Source organism: Melospiza georgiana, chromosome 1 (assembly GCF_028018845.1).
Source record: "Melospiza georgiana isolate bMelGeo1 chromosome 1, bMelGeo1.pri, whole genome shotgun sequence".
Classification (NCBI taxonomy): domain Eukaryota; kingdom Metazoa; phylum Chordata; class Aves; order Passeriformes; family Passerellidae; genus Melospiza; species Melospiza georgiana.
The window spans coordinates 84,071,480-84,091,080 of NC_080430.1; the positions used below are offsets into that span (position 1 = coordinate 84,071,480).

A 19,601-nucleotide genomic window follows, 5' to 3' on the forward strand; every position below is an offset into this window, starting at 1 on the left:
AAACCACCCCTTCCTAACAAGCTTTGGAACTGTAACATGAAAAAAGGGAAAGAGATTCTGCCTTTAAACCAGTGTCTTACAAATGCCACAAGCTGATGCTTGACTGTAGTTTTGGAGCTCACATACTGCCCCTTTCTCATCCTTGCAGAACACAAAAAGGTGGTGGCATAAAGACTGGTTTGTCTACAGGAACCTGCTCCCACCATAAGGAAGAGAGTGCAGTATTATCTTAGTCTCAAAGTAGTGACCTGTAAGAATCACAAGGAGGGAGCTGGCATTTATCTGGAAAACAGAGGAGTTTTTACAGACACAGGGGATGTACAGCTGCACACAGAAGTGCCTATTTCAACATCTGCCTCCAAACAAAAATGCTGACTAGTTACAGCCCCATAATTCTGCTTCAGTCTGGTTTGATGTTAATAAATCCAGGGCAAGTGACACCATTTTCTCACAACATTCAAAAAACTGAAAACATTGAGGAGTATTGGAAGCAGCCCTGATGATGTTCCAGCAAGTTACCATACAATGCATTACAAAAAAATAAGGAAACCTAATCAATCATCCATGCAATCAAGTTAAAAGCAGATTAGAAATGAATATTCCAGACTGATGGAGCTCTACAAAACTGCTGTTTTCAAACCAACAGTAGAACCTCCTTTTTTAATAAGCACAATTGGCTTGGAGTGCTTTGTCAATGTGACAAACCTTTTCCACCACAAGAGAAGCATTTATTCAAATGCTAATGAAAGTGAATGCAATTTGTAGTGGTGCTGAATCAACTTTTCAAGACTGTAATTTGCATTTCTATAAAAGTCTGATTCTTTCAAAATGAAATATATTTGAATAGGGTTTTCAGACTAAACAAATTGATACACTGTTTTTTCCATCAATTCAAAAGCATTTTGATTTCTTTATGTGAGGCAACTCTAATAATACAGAGCAGATTTTTATATTTACACTGTCTTCATCTAGAGAACAGACACAAAATTAATTAAAATTATCTATAGCTCTTATATTAAACCATTGTTATCAAATATCCCAATTTCAACAAATTAATTTTTCATATTCTGCTAATGTAGATTCATCTCTTATTTATTATAACTGACCAGAGCTTCTAGATAGTAACTTTCAGTGATGTTATATTCTTCCTATAATCACTAGCAGGCATGCAGTGATTCTCCCATTTTCACTCCTCCATGACACTCCAAAACCCATAAAAGAATATAAAATTATATTGAAAATATTGTTGCTATTTATTATATAATCACTGTCATGTCTGAAACTGGAGTACTGGATTCAGAGCTGGTCTTCCCAACTCAGATGATACATAATTGAATTAAATCGATCCACAGCTGGAGACATAAATTTTTTCCATTTGAGGACCAGGGATAAATCTGAAGATGTCAGGTTAAGATGCAGAATGACAGAACTACTCAGAAAAGAAAATAAAAAAGTCCCTTTTACACAAAGGACATCCAGTGAAACTGAGACACTAATAAATTGGTTGGGCAAAGCCATCAACATACCAAACTGCTAAATGTATAAATATGCAATGAGAACATCAATTTTTACATTATAGAAAGTAAAAGCTGCAAGCATATGGCTTTGTGGGAGCCATAAAACTCAAAGCTGGGTTACAAGCAGCTCATCTCATATCTGCTGCTGTAAGTGTTCTTCTATTCTTCTTTTTAAAAGCTCAGCTGCAGAATAATGGACCAAATAGGCCAATTTAGTACAATTCATCACTACCTAGACCTGCAGCTGAATTTGTCTATTTAAACAGGTCATTTTTGAGTCAGATACATTTAAAATTATCTCTGGCATGGTGTTGACCAAGGTTTTAAAAAGCACGAAGTCTTCAGATGTAGGCATCTGATATGCTATCTGCTATGGACACTACTTTAGCAAAGCATGGAGCCTGACAAAATATTTCCATCCTCAACAGCACAGAATTATTATCATCTGGGAAGCAGCATCAGCAAGGATACAGCACAACATTCAGATAAAACATGCAGTGTGCATTTTCCATATGGTTTATGTGACAAAACATCCTTGTATAATAACAGTAATTGTTATTAGGCTGCATAAAATATTACTGCTGGAAAAGAATTTGCATTACATTCAGGGCAGGTTTCAAAAAAGTTGTAATTTTCAGAGTATGAAATACCGTATAGTAACTAAGAGCAGTGAGACACTGGTTAATGGAAGAGTCTACATCAACCTGCACCAGTGCCACCAACTGCAGCATTCTATGCAACTCCTGGCCTGTGCAGCAGTATGAATGAGGGCAAAGAACAAGCAGGAACCTGAAGAATACCTAACAAGCAGAAATAAGGGGCTTTTTAACTGAATATATTGGAATAGCAACACCTTCACTGTAATGATCTAACCAGTTGATTAAAAACTGAACAACATAACTTGCCCAGTAAATGCTCTGAGAAGTTTTAATGAAAACCAATTATGATTGCTTGGCATTATTAAAGACCTCCCAACAATCCAAAAGCATAAGAAATATATATTAAAATAATTATAGAAGAATGAAGGGGTGAGGAAGATACTTTCATCTGAAGAAATCGTCACATGGACATTTCTGTTGGGCAAGGAAGACAGAAATAATTTTGTCCCATGAGTCTCCCTAAAAGCAGGACATATCTGAAGCTAACACCTACCAGTGGATGCAGTTGATAAAAACAACAAAAAACACACCTTGCCAAAAAACCAAGAAAAGAAACAAACAAAACCACATGAGATGACTTCACCACGTTCCTGAGTATAAGCAGCAGCTGATGTGTTAATGTTCAGTTGTACAGCTACACTGAGAGTAACTGGAGGGTAAAAAGGATGTCACAGGAGTAAGGAATAGCTCATGAATTTTCAGAACTTCTGTTTATATATATATGTGTGTATATATATATATATATATATATATATATATACACATGAGCAGTCATTTGTAAAATCAGGCCTGGGGGAAACCAGACACAAGGCCTCTGCTACAAAATCTGAGTTGTGGGTTCACACATATTAAAATGTACACATTCCCATATGTGGCCTCATCTTCAGATAAACTAGATGCAAACAAAACACTAAATTTCAGCAAATATAGGCTTGGAGGGTTATTTCAAAACGCATTTAAAAGTCCATTATTTCAGGGATACAATTTGGGACAAGAACTTTCCCTGGTATACTCATATATGCCAATCTGTATCAGGCAGTGATCTGAGCTGGGAGGCTTTGTTCATTTCCTACTTTACTTTAGGCTTTTAGACAGAGAAACATGAACATATAAAAATAGAAAGAAACTTATGAGCAGAATTCCTACTAATATTACTAGCAAAAGCTACTTTCTCTTTAACTAATACTCCTATTCCTTATTTCCCGTTCCAAAAGTAAAATTTGAGCAATTAAGCCAAAACCTGTGGCTTTGGGGCCTTATTTCCAAAGGAAACAAGCAGACAGCAATACACAACACATTCCCCAGGACTGATGAAAAACAGGACAGGGCTTCTGTGTGAAACAGATTCAACAAGCATAGCACACCAGTTGGTTCTGCTCTCCTCACAAAGTTGGGCAGAACAAGTACTGACAGAGGACAAGCCAATTTTACTAAATAAAGCTGTGTTTGCGAATCTGCTCAAAATGTTCATCTCAGCAATCTAATTCCCCTTAGGACAAAACATTTCATTTTGTGTAAAACACTGTGATTCATCACAAATCATGGTTGCTGATAACTGGAAATGGTGAAAGGAACAAGTTACTTCCCTATTTTGAAATTGCCAACAAACTATTCTTTGCAACACAGCCCCCTCCTTACTCCAAGAGCTTATGAAACCAAATCAACCTGTACTTTTACTCCCAATAACCTCTCTCCAACCCCTCACCCCTGTGCTGTTCAATATCTAAGGTGCCATTCAGTAAGCTCAACCCTTAAAATGGACACACAAGTGATGTTATGTGATTCTGGCATTTCTTTCATCTGGCCTTGTAATTTTCCAAAAGAAACTTCTCAAGATACTCAGTATCTTCATACACCGCTAAAAAATCCTAGTCACTCTATTTCTGCCAATATGCTAGATTTCCTGAAAAGATATGAGAGAAGAGGGAAGGAAAAGGAAAGGAAAAAGAGGGGCAATAAACATGCCAGTACTACTATTGCTTCCAGGTGCAGGAAAGTCAGCTTTAGTTTAGAAGCAGCAAACTGACAAAATTTGGCATGACCTTAATAATTTGGTAAGTCAACCCTCTTTTAAAAACTGTAGTTTAAAAGAGAAATTTCAACGTCGACTCTGTTTCACAAATTCAGAATAGCATTAAGAAACTACTGAGAAAATCGGCCATAAGCAATGCTCTGGGACAGCAGCTTTAGCACAACCACTAGTCCTTGTTAGCAGCATTAAAATTGCAAACCTCCTTAATGTAACTGCACATAATCTTCACTATTTCTTTTAAATAACAAAGTTACTCTGCAACAAATTCTGTAATTTTGAGGAAAAGCAGATATGTGGTATTTCTCTAGTAGAAGAAAATTAAACATGTTTAAAAAAATACCCTCCTTAAGTTTAGAAAAGTTAATAAAACCCACCCCGTATGCTCTTCTAAAAGATACAGTCATAAATCAGCATTATCTAATTACAGAGAAACACAATGCAATTAAGAAAAACACAGCTTTTACTGCAAGCCTTTTCCATCTCCTGGATGATTCCTGTATCTCAGAGGTCCTCCTCGTTCAGTGTTGCTGAAAGAAACTTCCTCCTCAGGTAACACACAGTGATGTTTGCTGGAGTTATTTGAGCTTTGGGCTTTGCACCATGCAGTTACAAATTTAATAATAACCTGCAACAATTTTTTGTGGTTCTAAGGTATCCTAATAAAGCTTAGGATTTACCCCTATATCATCTAAATGTTTTAATTTTGCTGAGGATTGATAAAGGAGAGGAGAAATGCGCAGACACCAACTGTACATCTGTCAAATGCAACGCACACAGCCAGAAAAGGACACTCAGCTGTCAATATCCCAAAGGGTGCCATGCAGTGACCTGCAATATTACCCAAATGGATTGTGGGATGTAAGTCTGAAAATGAATACCTGCAAGAGATATGGGGAAAGCTGAAGCTAGCAGTCAGGAAATCATTGCTTTTTCTGTAATCTCCAAGCACTTTCGAGTGGAAACAGAAAACCCTGAGAATGTACATGATATAGTAAGTGTTTTTTCTAAACAAGCCCCAGCCAACAGAAGGTGGTTAAAGATTTATCTTTATTATTCTAAAGTTAGTAGATTTTTCTTTCATTAATAGTTTTCAAAAATATGTAAAGCTGATTCACTGATGCAAAATGTTGCAATTGCATTGTGTTCATCATTTCCATGAGTTTAAAATTACTTTTGAAAAAGAAGCACTTCTGTTCTTTTTTATGTGCTAAAGATTAAAAAATGCAGCTTGCAATTACTGTAAGCCACCTCTCTCTATGAAGTTTTTTCTGTAGAGATTACATGACAGAGATTGACATAACCACTCTGCTGAAGACCTATTGCACAAAAGTTTAGTTGGTATCTTCCAGAGTTACTAAAATAATCATTGCACAGGTTATATCATAATCTTACTTCCAGGAACTTCACTGGAATGTTTCTTCTTTAAACACATGGTTTTAATCTAACTGATCATTCTAATTTTTCAATTTTTTAAAAAATTTACCTACCAGTTAACTAATAATAACTAGAAAACAATGAAAGTTGCAGCAAGTGATGTGGTTCTGATTATGTGTAAGTCAAAACAAAACACCAATTCCTCCCAGGAAATACATAATGATTTGCCTAAAACATTTACTCACACTTTGTGTTTATCTTTAAAGGTCTAAGCATGACTTGGAATCGAGGAGAAAACATGGATGTTTAGAAGTCAGAAAAAGCAGAGGGAAGAGAGCAGGGCTCTGAAGAGAAGCCTGAATGACTTAGTTTTACTTTTCCACCTATTTGTTCTCCCAATGTCTCTTGTTAGAAAGACAACCACACACTTCAGTAATTTGCTTTCAGCCACTTTATTTTGCAGTGGGTGGCCATACATAAGGGCAACTACTTTCAAAACACCATATTTTCTATGTCTTCAATTTCAGAAGATTAATTTAGTAATTTGAGAAAGTATTTACCAAGCAATATTATTTAATTAACCAAATTCAACACAACTGGTGAGTTTGCACATAAATTAAACCACAAATGTTTCAGAGACAGGAACGAAAACAATTTCAAAAGAATTATACAGGAAGATCTAATAAGCATTAAAATGGTGTGTTGCAAATTTTTAGACATGATGTAATTATGTGATGGAAAAGCTAATTATTTAAGAGAGCTTTGGAGATGAAATTTTTCAGTAACCTCTCTGTGGAATACCCTAGACATTCATTCCTTTTGGCATTTATTGTGCAAGAAGAAAATATACAAGCAGTCTCAGGAAGTATCTAGGAAGTGTTCAAGTAAATATTGGCAAGCCAGTAATGTATTTCATGATTCACAGATCATTGTGCAACATATTTATTCTGTACCATCTTTATGTATATATTATAGGAAAAGATACATGATGTAATGTGAACATACAGTTAGTTATGCTTGTACAAGTGCAGAAGTTTTTAGTTTATACAGGAACCCAATCTTAAGATGAAAAATCAAGGCACTGAAGACAGTCCATTATGAAACATCTCTGAAAAACCATACACTTCAAAGGCCAGCCTGGTTTGTTGTCATTTAAAAGGTTTCATGTTCTGTTGGAAAGGTCAATAGAGAAAGTTAACCTTTGTGCGACTACTGACAGAACTTTTGGCAGCAATTTTTAGTCACAAACAGATGTGTAAAAGGAAGTATTTTGTATTACAAAGATAAAGGGAAAGCTCAACATTTAGCTCCAAACATCCTGCAAATATCGTTTTGCTTCTCGAAGCATGGCCAACCTCTTCATTGCTTCCAATTTGTCAGCTTCCATTTCCGTGCTCAAAATGTCTACTACAGCATCACTTACATCATCAGCCATGTGCTTCTTATCTCTGAAAAATAAAAAATAGAGGAAGAAAAGTGTGATAGTGTACTTTTCCATTTATCAATAGCTTCAGAGGCAGGACAACAGAGGAAAGAATCATTAAAAAAATCCCCAACAAAAAAAGAGCTTTTATATTGTACAGCATGATTCTCAGACTTTTCCTGTAGCTGAGCATTGACATTAACTAGGGTTTCTCTCAATCAAACACAACATAGTTTTCAGCATGTTGTAATTCCTAAGAAAAAAAAAAAAAGCCTTGCAACCCTAGTTGAGCTGGCAGAGAATAACTGGTTTCTTTCTAAGGAAGAACTGAACCTGCTGAATGAGCTTTGATTCCTATATCACTACAGAGTTCAAATATTGAAGAAAAAAAACCAAATTAAAAATTGGTACCACACCCCTCATTTATTAATAATGTTATTTTCAATACAAATAGCTGACATTTACATCTGCAGAAGAACACATTAACATTGGGCCCTATATTCAAACAGTTAGTCCATTTATCAACAAACTTTCTAAAAACCTTGGACCTCCAGGTAAGTTAGCATCCACAAACAAAACCTCCCACTGTAAAATTTGTTACTGTGACAGAGCTTTAGCATTCTGGAGCACCTAAACCTGGAACACAGAAGACTGCTATTGTCCCACAGATGAGCGGTTTCTCATCACATCTATTCCCATATATAATTTTCTAAAGAGAAACCAACTGTCTTGAAATCTGTATAATTTAATTGAGTACTGAACAAAAAAAGGAAAATCAATAATAAGCAACTAAAACAATCAGTGGAACTGTGTGGTCGCAAGCTGCATTTCAAGATTATACTGGAAAACAGTGGACAGTCCAGCTCTCCAGGAAGGCTCTTTCAGCATCATATTGGTCCTTTCTTTCAGACAGCTCTAAGCCTTTCCAAAGCCCCAAACTTCTGCTACTCTCTTTCTGAACAGTCTATTTCCACTCTACTCACCCACATATATAGAAGTAACCTCTCTCCTTCAGCAGAACTCTGGCAACTTCCTTAGCACAAAGCCTAAGGACATCTTGCACATATTTAGGTGGGGCCACTTCTGCAGCTGAAGAGTCTCTTGAGAAACAAACCTTAAGGTGAGTTAAGGTTCCATTTTTAAGAAAACACTGGAGCTCATCTCTGAAAGGTAATAAAAACCTGTTAGCAATGGCTCAGAGATGAGCATTCCCTCATGAATACAAAAGAGATGTTAAATGGTGAACTTGCTTGAACAAATAGTCTCGATCCTGATGCCGACAACCAAAGAACAGCCACGTTTCTCCAAATTCCCAGTCTGTATGTTGCTCTCTGAGCTTTTGCCTAAAGAAAAAAAAAAAAATCCTTCTTTATCAAGTGCAGAATCTGAAATATATATAATCTAGTTTTTAATTGTAATATTTTAACAAACCTCTGGACTGGCAGAAACGTAAAACGATTTAGGTAAATCAAAGTCAAACCCTCATTTGATTTTCTTGACTACTCACTTTCAGACTAGCTCAAGATCAATCTTTTGTTCTTTTTTTTTTTTTTGCCACAGTTTGATATTGGAATAGTCAAGACTGACATAGCCAAACATCTCACAAAATAATCCTGACTGATTCACTACCTAGGTAATCACTGCCTTTTATCCTTCATTAGAAGCTATGCAAAACCACCTGGGGAAACTCAGCAGTTTTAGAAGGCTTTCCATTTAGCTGTAGATACCTGCTACGTATTATGACTAACAATGATTAACTATCACATCATCAGAAAAATTATTTCATTTTCTTGAAATAATGCTGGAAGCGTGATTTTAAAGGAGTTTTAGCTACCATTTTCTAGTTACACCAAGAGAGAGACATTTCATTTATACTTTAAAATAAAATGCAAAATACTTTTGAGAGGTAAAGGTACATTTGAGAATCAAACTAAGGACCACACAATGATTTGGCTAAAGCAAAGCATGAATTTAGAAACACCATGTCAAAATTGCACTTTTCTCTCAAATAAGATGTTTTGAAAATTGCTATAGGACCCAAGAAACTCCACTACCTTGCTGGAACTAATGAGTAACATTGGAATATGTGCTGGTTACCTTCAAAACTTAGAATCATTTCCCACCCAAATACTTCACTCCTACTGTTCTTTTCCTCAGAATGATCAAGGTTTTACATATTCTTGGTGATGTGCTGTCACTTTTTGAACAAATATCTCTTTGCCTTGCAAAATTACATTGCTGTAACTGGAGAGAGAAAATAAAGAGATCCACCTTCTCTCACACACAAACTCCCAAACACCAAGACTACTGCTGAGTTGAAGGTTCTGGTGTTAAGCTCCTTATCTTAAAACACCAAAATGTAAACCACACAGAAACAAGAGAATGTGGAAGAAATCCAGACATTCACCATGCCTTCTAATATGGATGCCATTTCTCAAGGAAGTGGATTGAATAACAAACTTAAGCCAATCAACACATTATAAAAAACTATCATACTCTTACAGGCCTTCCCCCAGCAGCACAAAGAGATAAAGGATTTAATTTCTTATTACTATTTCTGCAATTCACCCAACTTCTCATATATCTACTATGAATAGTAAATACAGTCAGAAGAAAATTTAATTTGAAAAACAAATAAATACATGAAAAATGCTTGTTTAAAATTACTAAGACTGCTTATAATCAGCATATCACCATTACATAAAGGAAAAAAATTAACTGCATTTAAACTCTCAGGCTGTATCTCTCCTCAACATAAAAAGGCTGCTCTCCAGATAAGAACTTGGTACATACCTATGTTGTAGGAAACCAATAAATGGTGCAATTCCTGTTCCTGGACCAACCATAATGAATGGCACAGATGGGTCTGCAGGTAAGTGGAATGCATTGTTTGGACGAGGAAAAATAGAGATCTAAAATAAAATCAGGTAAAATATAATTGAAGGGTATTCTTAAGCCTTAAAAACACCATGACATTTTTAGAACCTTCAGGATATTTACACAGCATATGTACCCACACACTCTTCTAAATCCTGAGCTTCAGAGTTCATCTTTAATGCCACACAGACATTTAGCATAAAATCTCAGAGAAGTCTCTGGAGGAAAAAAAAGCCAAACAACAAAACCACACCATATTTACAAACCTATTAATCCATCTGGAGGAAAACAGGGATAAACCACACAGAAATGAGTTGTTGAATATGAAAACTGACTGCACCACAAATTTGGGGAATACTGTTACAGAAGGCACAGAAAGTTTGCTTTTGGCATTCAAAGAGAAGTAAAGCTAGTTTATTGCTATCAAAGGCAACTCAACCTTTTTTCACATTGTGGGAGGTCAGGATTTGTTTATAGCGAATTGAAGCCTGCTGGTAAAGAGCCTGCTTTCTTAATTTTCATAAAAGTTTGACATGATTTCCAAAAGTGGATATGGGTGAGGGGAGGCACATAACAGCTCTAAGATTTTGGAAAATGTTTTATATAATCCTAGTGATAAACAGTAATTCTAATTTTCATATCTGTGTCAGAAAGGAAGTCATATTTTCATATGAGCTCCAATAGCTATCCTCTGAGACACAGCCAAAAAAACCTATAGAAAACAAGAGATTACTGTTTTTAATTCCAAGAGATTATTCAAGACTCAGCAGCAGTCATAGCAGAGCTTCATACATTAAAGTAATAAGTAAATATCTAATTTGTTTTGCACATTAATTATGAAAGGATTTGAATTTACTTTCAAGTTTAACGAAGGAGAAAGGCAGTAGACCAAGTTATTTAAACTTTGTTGTGTAAATCTGAAAGGTTTAGCAGTGCTAATTTTTTTATACTTTAATTCACTACAGATATAACAATGTTAAAGAGCATTATTTTCCTAGTTTCATGATGATAAAAAAATAGAATAATTCTTGCTGGTGGGGAATGATACATTATATACATACACTTCACACCACACTTGAGTTAGGAGGATATTTACCCTATTAATGATTCCAAACTGGTCATTCTTTCAAAACAGACTGCAAATGGTAAACACATTTGTACTCTAAAGTGTATTCAATTAATCTAACATATTTTTGCATAAGATCACACTCATCTGTTTTGTGTTCTTATCCCATATATTTCTGCAATCTATGTACATTGCTGCCCATTTATCTATGCTGAATTCTAACTAGTGCAGGAGAATAAATAGTTTCTAAACTTTATCCAGACTCATTTTGTAATAATCTTTTTTTTCTTTTTATCCACCTCTTTTTCTTGTTTGATCTTTAATTAATTTAAAATCAATTAAATTTTAAATAAAGAGCACACATGAACACTGGAATAAGATATATGATGCACATATTAATCTTTGCATTAGCTCTAAAAAGTGAAGATAACTTGTATGTTGTTTTCCCCCATTTTGTCTGACTGACACCTTGAATTATTGGCACAGTTTTCTTTCAACCAAATTCTATTCTTGTTTCCATTTTTCATAATCAAATATAGATTAGGCTGCCAGTAGTTCTTTTAGAGAAAAGACATGTATATCACACATATCAATTATATAGTAGAATTCCTATTTTTTAATAATTAGCTTAGACCTAGTGACTTTGAGATGGATTAATTACATAGAATCTCTGCCACAAAATGAAATGAGGGGGAAAAAAAATAAAGAAGTACCTTCTCCCAGTAATATCAACTGTGCCAAACAATCACTGATACATGCCAGAAAAAAACACAGAGGACTGTCCCCTGTGTCATAGTCAATAACTTGGCCTTTGCCAACTCTGGAAGACCTGACAAGAAATGTGAGTTTTACAGTTTCTCCCCTATTACCTGCCACTGCTTCCTGGAAATATCCAAGTGCCTCACTCTTGTGATGCAAACAGTCATGACCATTTAATTACACAGTGGTAGTTTAGTCAACGAAAACGTCCTTCGAGATACACTTAGAGCTACAGAGGGGTGGAAAACAACTCTGGCCTTTCAGCAATGGGAAACTGCACAACTTAGGTATGCATAGATAAGTAAAATTTAACTTTAGTGTTTAAGAATCAAGTTCTGGACATGTTATACAGAAGTACACTAGAACTGCAAAATTAATGTTTATGCTGCCAAACCACATGCACTACATCACAACAGTGAACAAAGAAACCTGCAGTTTTTTCAGATATGCATAGATTTAACAGTTAATGACTTCAGAGCTAATATTCATACCTTTTCAATTGAAGAGCTTTCTCCTTTTGTACCCTGAGAGTTTTTACTGGGGTGCAGTAGAGGTGCAACTAACTCAGCAAGCCACCCTGTACAAACTCCTTTCCGTGAGACGGGTCTAGAGGGACCGACAGGGAACTCCACAACATTAAATACAAAGCACAGCCTTCCTGGCTGATATAAGTCTGAACTGCAAAGACAAAAATATTAAAAACCTACCTAAAACCTGAGAAACAGCTGTAGAATCTTGCAGCAGGTCCATTTGTAGCCCAAACTATTTCAATCGAATCAAGATGCTCAATGTTCAGCTAACTGCATAATATTTATATTTAGTTAGAAATTGTTTTAAGGCTGAACTCAAAGGCCAGTGTCTACAGAAAGGAATCCAAACTCCTACCGGATTTACCTGTGTGTGACCTTGTTCCTGAGAGCTTTACCAAAGTCTTGCCACACACTTAAAACAATATTCTTTGAAATAGTCAATGTTTTTTCCAACAGGGTCACAACTACATTTTCTCCTTTACTCCTCTCCTTCTTCCTCAGATTCTAACATACACAAACATATCTGAGAAAAACCCCATACCTAAAAAACTAAGAAGATACAATTTGAATTGTATTGAATTGCATCAAATTCATTACCTTGAGGCAGAGTAGGATCTGGCTTGTAATTTAGGAAGATGTTCTGAAGAATAGAAAAAAAAAAAGTATCACTTATTTGATTCACCCCAATGAAGATATCGTATAATGAGTGTTTACACTACAACAGATTACAAGGTATTTTAATTTAACTGCAATTTTACTCTAGTAACATTCAGAGTTTGTGGTTCAGAAACAAGCAATTAAGACCTGAACTCTATTTTGAATGGGTTTTAGACTTTGTGGAACATCAATTAGAGATCCTATACAATGAAACCATAACACTTAATTTATGGGCTTCTTGGTCAAACAAAAGTGACTGTAAGGTGTACAGAAGAGCTGCCAATTACTCCACCTCAAATGAGGTGAAGCTTGAAATTTAATTTTCCCCACCTTTCCTCTATGAGCTCAAAAGCCCTCACAATAGAAACTGCTTTATTGAATGTTTCCTATATATAATATAATGTCCTAGAAGAAGCAGATGTGCCAGCTCAGTTTCAAAACAGTGATTACCTATGCAAAGTTTAGAAATCTCAGCTGAAAAAACAAGATGCAGGAGTTCACAGGGCATTTTTTTGAACATGCAACCCCCTACATATATCACACATACATTTATGTCTACATATGTACAAAAGCAGAAATACTCTTTTTGTCAGTATATGCACACCCTGACATATTTTAAAGGTGCTCTACATAAGATAGTTGCTAGGTGGAGTTAAGAAAAGGTAGTGCAGTGAAATTACTTAAACAAGCCACTAAACCCTTTCAGTAATTTTGGGTAAAAGTGGACAAAATGACTGCAAGAACACAGAAAGCAATTTCTTTGACTCCTGTTATGAAACATACCAAGAAACTCTGGATTTTAATTTGAAAAATAACTGCCAGCAATTTCAGATGTATTTGACATGGTTACAGGTGTAGTCCCATCCTTTCAGTATTTTATATCAGGAACCCTGAGAGTGTGTTAGACATAGCATAAACACAGATATACTAGGAAGAGCATTCTGTTTTAACAGGTAAAAGTGCAAGAAAAGACCATGTAGGCAGAGAAATTAGGAATTGTAAAAATAAGTATTTTATAATTGTAAGCAATTGATGAACTAATTCATAAAGACCCTAATCCTGCAAGCATCTTATGCTTACTTTTTATGTACAGGAGTAATGCAGAGTCAAAGCATTGGTACAAAGCTGAGTGTTTGCAGAAAGAAAGCCAAAGACTATGAACCATAAAACAGAGCTTTGCTCCTCAACAAGAGTTTCAGCTTGATCACCATAGAAACTATATTCCTAAAGCAGTTAACTGAACAGCTACTCCCCTTTCTTGGAAAATTGAACATTTAGCCTGATGCATTTTCAGAAACCAAATCTAATTAAATCTAAACCAGTCTTTTACCAATTAACAGGCTAAGAGAAGGCTTGCAGCTTGGAAAAGCATGAAGTAAATCCAGGAGGCAAACATTAGAATCTCTAATAAAGTGAGTATAATCAGAGGCTCCTTGTCTGCTGCAAAGCTCTTGAAGCCTCCGTTTTTCTCCCGCATCACTGGTACATTCCACAAGAGCTCGCAAAAATGCCTGTAGGGAAGAAAGGAAAGAGTGAAGGGTAAAAAACTTGTCAATTTGGGAAAATGATCACAAAACTAGGAAAAACTTGGGTTGCCTGGGGACACGAATTAGATTAATAGATAATACACTTTATCAATTTTTTTTTTATTGCTCTTCTAATGTCAACAACAAGTTGGCACATCAGGAAGTCCTACTTAGCCTGACCAAGGAAGAGACAAAAAAACAGGCACAAGCCATTTCCCCCAAAATTTCAGATTTTTGAAAGGTGTTCTTATTGCCCCTATTTACACTTTAGTTAGGCAGCTCCATAACACAATTCAAGACAAAACACCATTTGCTAGGGTACAGAGGCCAGGTAATGAGTAACAAAAATCTTAGAAGAGGTATGACTATAAATAAAGCATGGGATTAAATGAGTCATGTCAACATTTTGTGGTGTTTTATTCTATACCTTATGCCTACACTGGTAAACTTTACTTAAAGGGAAGCTAAATTGAGCATTGTAAGATAAAGTGAAGATCAGATATAAGTAGTTACAAGTTTTTTTTTTTCAAAAAAGAAAGATGGAAATAGACACAGTGCATAAAAGAAAAGTGATAGAAAACACCAAATGCAATCAGATGACACATTCTACACAAAGGAATACTTGAAAAATAATGTGTGCTCAACCACAGAGCTTCCAGACAATAGTTTTGAGTATGGAGTCACATAAAGCACATTTCAGGCTGAAGACTTAATACAGCAGACAGGTTATAAAAACTGGCTTCAGTGATATTCCCCAGCCAGTACTCTCTGCCTACTCTTATTGCTGAGACAAATTTTCAAAAATATTAAATGTGGTTTTGAAAAGGTTGGAACAAAAGGAATATTCCCTTCTGCTGCAAAATCCACTAAATTGAGTAAAAAGGTCCTCCCAAAAACTGATTTCCCTCAGAGACCTGACCACACAGTCATTTAGCTTCATCTTTCACATAAAGTTATCTTTAAAATATGTTTTGACAATACCAGAAATACAGACGCATTTTCAGTTAGAAGCTTTGATTTTTTTTTTTACATGCACAAAATGAAAGGAAAATAATACATACATGTGAGAACAAATACTAAAAAGCAAAAATCTTCTTTTGAATTCTGCTATGTTACTGAAATGTTAAAGAAAAGCTTTAAAATTTCACACAACATTGTGAGTTGGAAGGGATCATCAACTTCAGCTCTTAAGTGAATGGCCCACACAGGGTTACCAGCACCATGCTTTGACTAACTGAACTATTGTAAAGGACACTGTGGTACATTTGCATACAGAAATGTGTATTTTAGCAACAGAACTTGACAGATGTGGCTCCCTCTGATTAAAAAAAGTGTTTACTTTAAAAGGACTATGGGGCTAGGTTCAGTCAGCCTTCCCAGTTATCTGGCACTGAGTCATCTAATACTTTTCTACTTTCTTCCAGACTAGTCATGAATCAAGATACTGCAGAACAGGAATGTCTGCCAGATAAACTACCAGAAGTGACTTTTCTCAGAGTAAAGTACAAAAAGTAGCATACAAACTGACAATCCTTATTCACCAAGAGATACCATAACTACACACAAAGCAAGGACAGATCTGTAAGAGACCATATAGCATAGAATGACTGATTTGTCTTTAGAAGAAAAAACACATAAGCACCTTTTTGGGAATTGCTCTTATTTCCAGACACCAAGTTAGAATGAATTTGAGAGTACTTCTTTCAGGGATGTGTTGTGGACGAACTGCTCCTGGTTCAGGGGAAGAACAAAAAACAAAAAGTAAAATGCGCATCTATTAATATACAGAAGTGGCATCACACATCTCATACTTAATGGACAACTTGTGCAGCCCTCAAAAGTGCAGGGAATCTTACGGTGAGAACTGATTTACCTATAAACCAGAACAACAAAGAGCCCTCCACCACCCTGTGAAAAATAAAGACACAACTCAGCAGCACCATTAAGACCCCAAATGCAATACAAGACAGGAGTAATTCACACAGGTCCAGCCAGCACTACACAGTGAATCTGATGCCACTCCTTCTGAAATATGACGTCATAAGACTCAGCAGAACACATCCACAGACCTACAAGTCCATTAAAAGGCACTTTTGCAACAGCATTAAGGCTTGTCCTTGAGGAGTGCAGCCCTCTTAGGATGTAAAACAGATTGACATGCTGTGTTGTGCAAGGAGATTTTACTTTCAAGTAAGGGATTGGAAGGTTATGTGATTAAAGCCTTATCTCCACAAACATGAAGGAGCACAGAGTAAGAATGAGATGGATGGATGCCAATGCCAGGCTGCAGCTCCCAGTCAAGAGCTCAGCTACAGTAAAACCAGCAGCAGCATTCTTATGCATCCTCTTTTTTAACACATCACTGTGAGTTCCAACATGCCTCCATAAAAGACAGTTGTGCTCCCACACACACAGTAAAAATATTCGAAAGTATGCACACCAACTCCTACCAACACAGAAAGGAGTGCTGTTCCATGACCAGTGCATTACGCCATACCTTTCTTTTTAGTGCCCTGCTTAACTTTTACACCAACAAAGTTGTCTCCTTTTTCAGAAAGCCCCAAAATGTGAAGAAGCTTTTCCACTTCACTGACATTGTTGGGACACATTACACAGAAGGCATCTCCAGGCTGGTACTCAAAAGCTGTATCCTGTTTTAAAACATGAAACATTTCTATTAAATCTTACTACAAACCAAGGCATTTCCATTCCTGACAACAACCTTCCTACTATTGTGCTCACATTAAGTCAAATATTTTTACTCTGTACTAACACTTTGCTGTTTTGAGCACATCAGAAATGAAGTAGTCATGTTTTCTTTTCAGGCTTAACCTTACTAATTAGAAAAAGTCTTTCGTTATCTGGTTTAAATATTTGGACACTCTTTAATGAGAACTGCTGAGCAGCCCAAACAGAAAGAAAATAAATACGTATTAAGAGGTTGTGTTATATAATCAGCTCAGATCATTAATTACTGATGTTCTACATTTTCTGGTTGGAGAATAGCAGAGAAATTAAGTCCTCATAATTAATGTAACTTTTTGTAGATACACATCATCACTAAAAGAAAATTTGCTGGATCAACTATTTGATGAATTAGTGACAGAAATGACCAGAATTCCTTTAATTTTTTGGAGGAAAAGAAGAAAAGAAAAAAAAAAAAACAAAACAAACAAGAGCATAGTGAAAATTCAAATCTTAAGACCTAGATTCTAGTTTAGGTAGATTAGCTGAGATTCTTGTGTGCAACTGCTGAAACTATTGTGTGCAACTCAAGCTCCTGCCTGTTAAAGAACATGCAGAATTATACTTGCATCATTATGTTTCCCTCATGCATCACATGAGTGACCTGCATATACAGACTAGCAATTTTAGGTGAAAAAGGCAAGAAAATGCTTATATTTTCAGTGAGGGCTGATGACAGAATGCATACATATATACATATATACATACCAATACATGCAAAAAACCATGTCGCTCAAAGAATCAGTTGCTCGAAACTTAACAGAATCTATTTATAACTGAGATTTAAAGATGTCTCATGTATATTGAGACAGATGAGGCTAAGAGAGTCCAACAAAAGGTGCTGTCAAAAATCATAATATCCCAAAAATAATATTCTATCAATTTGGGAAACCACTCAAAAGTAACATTTTTTCCTTTTCAAGATTCCTATAAAGTAATATCAAGCATTCTCTGCCTGCCTTTCATCTTCAAACCAGTACAAAATATGATCTTCACTGAATAAACTAAACCAGCTTTTTAATATGATCTTCACTGAATAAACTAAACCAGTTTTCTAACAGAGGGTAACCAAGGTTGACAGTTTGAGTATCATGTTAACAAGGCAGAGCAAATGAATAGCAAAGGCAGAAACAGTGCTCAAGAGCTAATTCCTACTGCTTGATACTGTTAATGAAATTACTACTTGTGTAGATTACCCACCATAATAAACAGCCACAATTTACTATATAGTTTATGAATATCCTTCAAGATGTATACTTAAAAACTGAACAATTACTCGTTTTTAATACTCTCTGACTGGCTTTCTCCACTGCAAATTCCCTTCATAAAGATATTTCACTCAATATGATATCCATGGAACAACAAAGTAATTAACTTGACACTTTGCTCCTGTTTTGACTTCCATGGAGTCCTGTTTTTCAGCAAATAAATTAACCTTTACATTTACAAAATGGATCAGCATAAGCTGACATCCTATTGAATACAGAAGTATTTTTTCTTTTTGAACAGTCAAATAAATAATTTTCCCCCCTCAGTTACTATACATAACACACATGTTTTTCCCCCTTTATTTTAACCCACTAAAGAAAAAGCCATCACCAACTTACTGCAATATCAAGCTCTAAGAGCAATGCAGTCTTTACTGCATCTTCCCTAGTGAGCTGAACTGCTTTTGTAACTGGCACTTCAAAGGTTCTTCCCTCTGAGATAAGTGAAGACAGATGCGGATTCTGAAAAAGACAACACAAAAACTTACACTAAAAATGCAAATCAGCTTTATGACATCTTATTATGACATACAGGAATTGGTGTGGTACAGGTTGTTTTTGAAGCAATCTTAGAAAACAACTCAAAACAATAAGGAAAAACATGACTCTTTTATACACATATAGTGTTTTGCTCTTTTTAAAAAAAATCACATCTAAACAATAACTGGCATATATTCAATTACAAAAAGTCAGTAGGCTTGAACAGTCTAATGGGCCTACATTATTATCAAATGCAGCGAGCTGTTTCATTTTTTAAGAACTGCCTTGAAAATAGCCAATTAGAGAATTGCATTTATGTTAAACCCCAGAAAACTCCTGCCTAATTAAAGGATTATTAGGTGTATAGAATGAACATAAGAAGTCAGAACAGAAGTTACATCATTGCAGGTTTACAGCTTAAGGGTTTGGGGTCCATTTGGGGTCTACTATTACAGGCAACTTATAAAAGGATTTTTAAATTAGAGCTAATGAGCAAAACCCACTCTACAAGACAGCATCATGTTATAACACAACATTTCTAGACAGGTTAGAATGTGCCCCAAGTATGACAAATGGGCACAAGAGTAATTCCAGATCACATATGTCAAAGGCTGATCAGAATACAGCCCTCACTTTTCCATCACTATAGTAAGCAAGTTTCATTTGACATCAATGCAGACAAAAATAA

The 19,601-nt window shown here is 35.6% G+C and overlaps 1 protein-coding gene across 2 annotated transcripts in view; it reads right to left on the bottom strand.

Annotated features, from left to right (window-relative positions):
* Positions 1-6,018: 6,018 nt before the first annotated feature.
* Positions 6,019-19,601, bottom strand: part of MTRR (5-methyltetrahydrofolate-homocysteine methyltransferase reductase) — a 28,717-nt gene continuing 15,134 nt past the window's right edge. For both annotated transcript variants that reach the window (XM_058024901.1, XM_058024890.1), the window contains 10 exons: positions 18,773-18,895; positions 16,918-17,071; positions 16,063-16,151; positions 14,225-14,405; positions 12,835-12,877; positions 12,199-12,385; positions 9,799-9,917; positions 8,256-8,348; positions 7,989-8,168; positions 6,019-7,030 (listed from right to left, as the gene is read on the bottom strand). In XM_058024901.1, the coding sequence (XP_057880884.1) occupies positions 6,886-7,030; positions 7,989-8,168; positions 8,256-8,348; positions 9,799-9,917; positions 12,199-12,385; positions 12,835-12,877; positions 14,225-14,405; positions 16,063-16,151; positions 16,918-17,071; positions 18,773-18,895 (1,314 nt within the window). In that variant the 3' untranslated portion in view covers positions 6,019-6,885. The remainder of the gene's footprint in view (positions 7,031-7,988; positions 8,169-8,255; positions 8,349-9,798; positions 9,918-12,198; positions 12,386-12,834; positions 12,878-14,224; positions 14,406-16,062; positions 16,152-16,917; positions 17,072-18,772; positions 18,896-19,601) is intronic.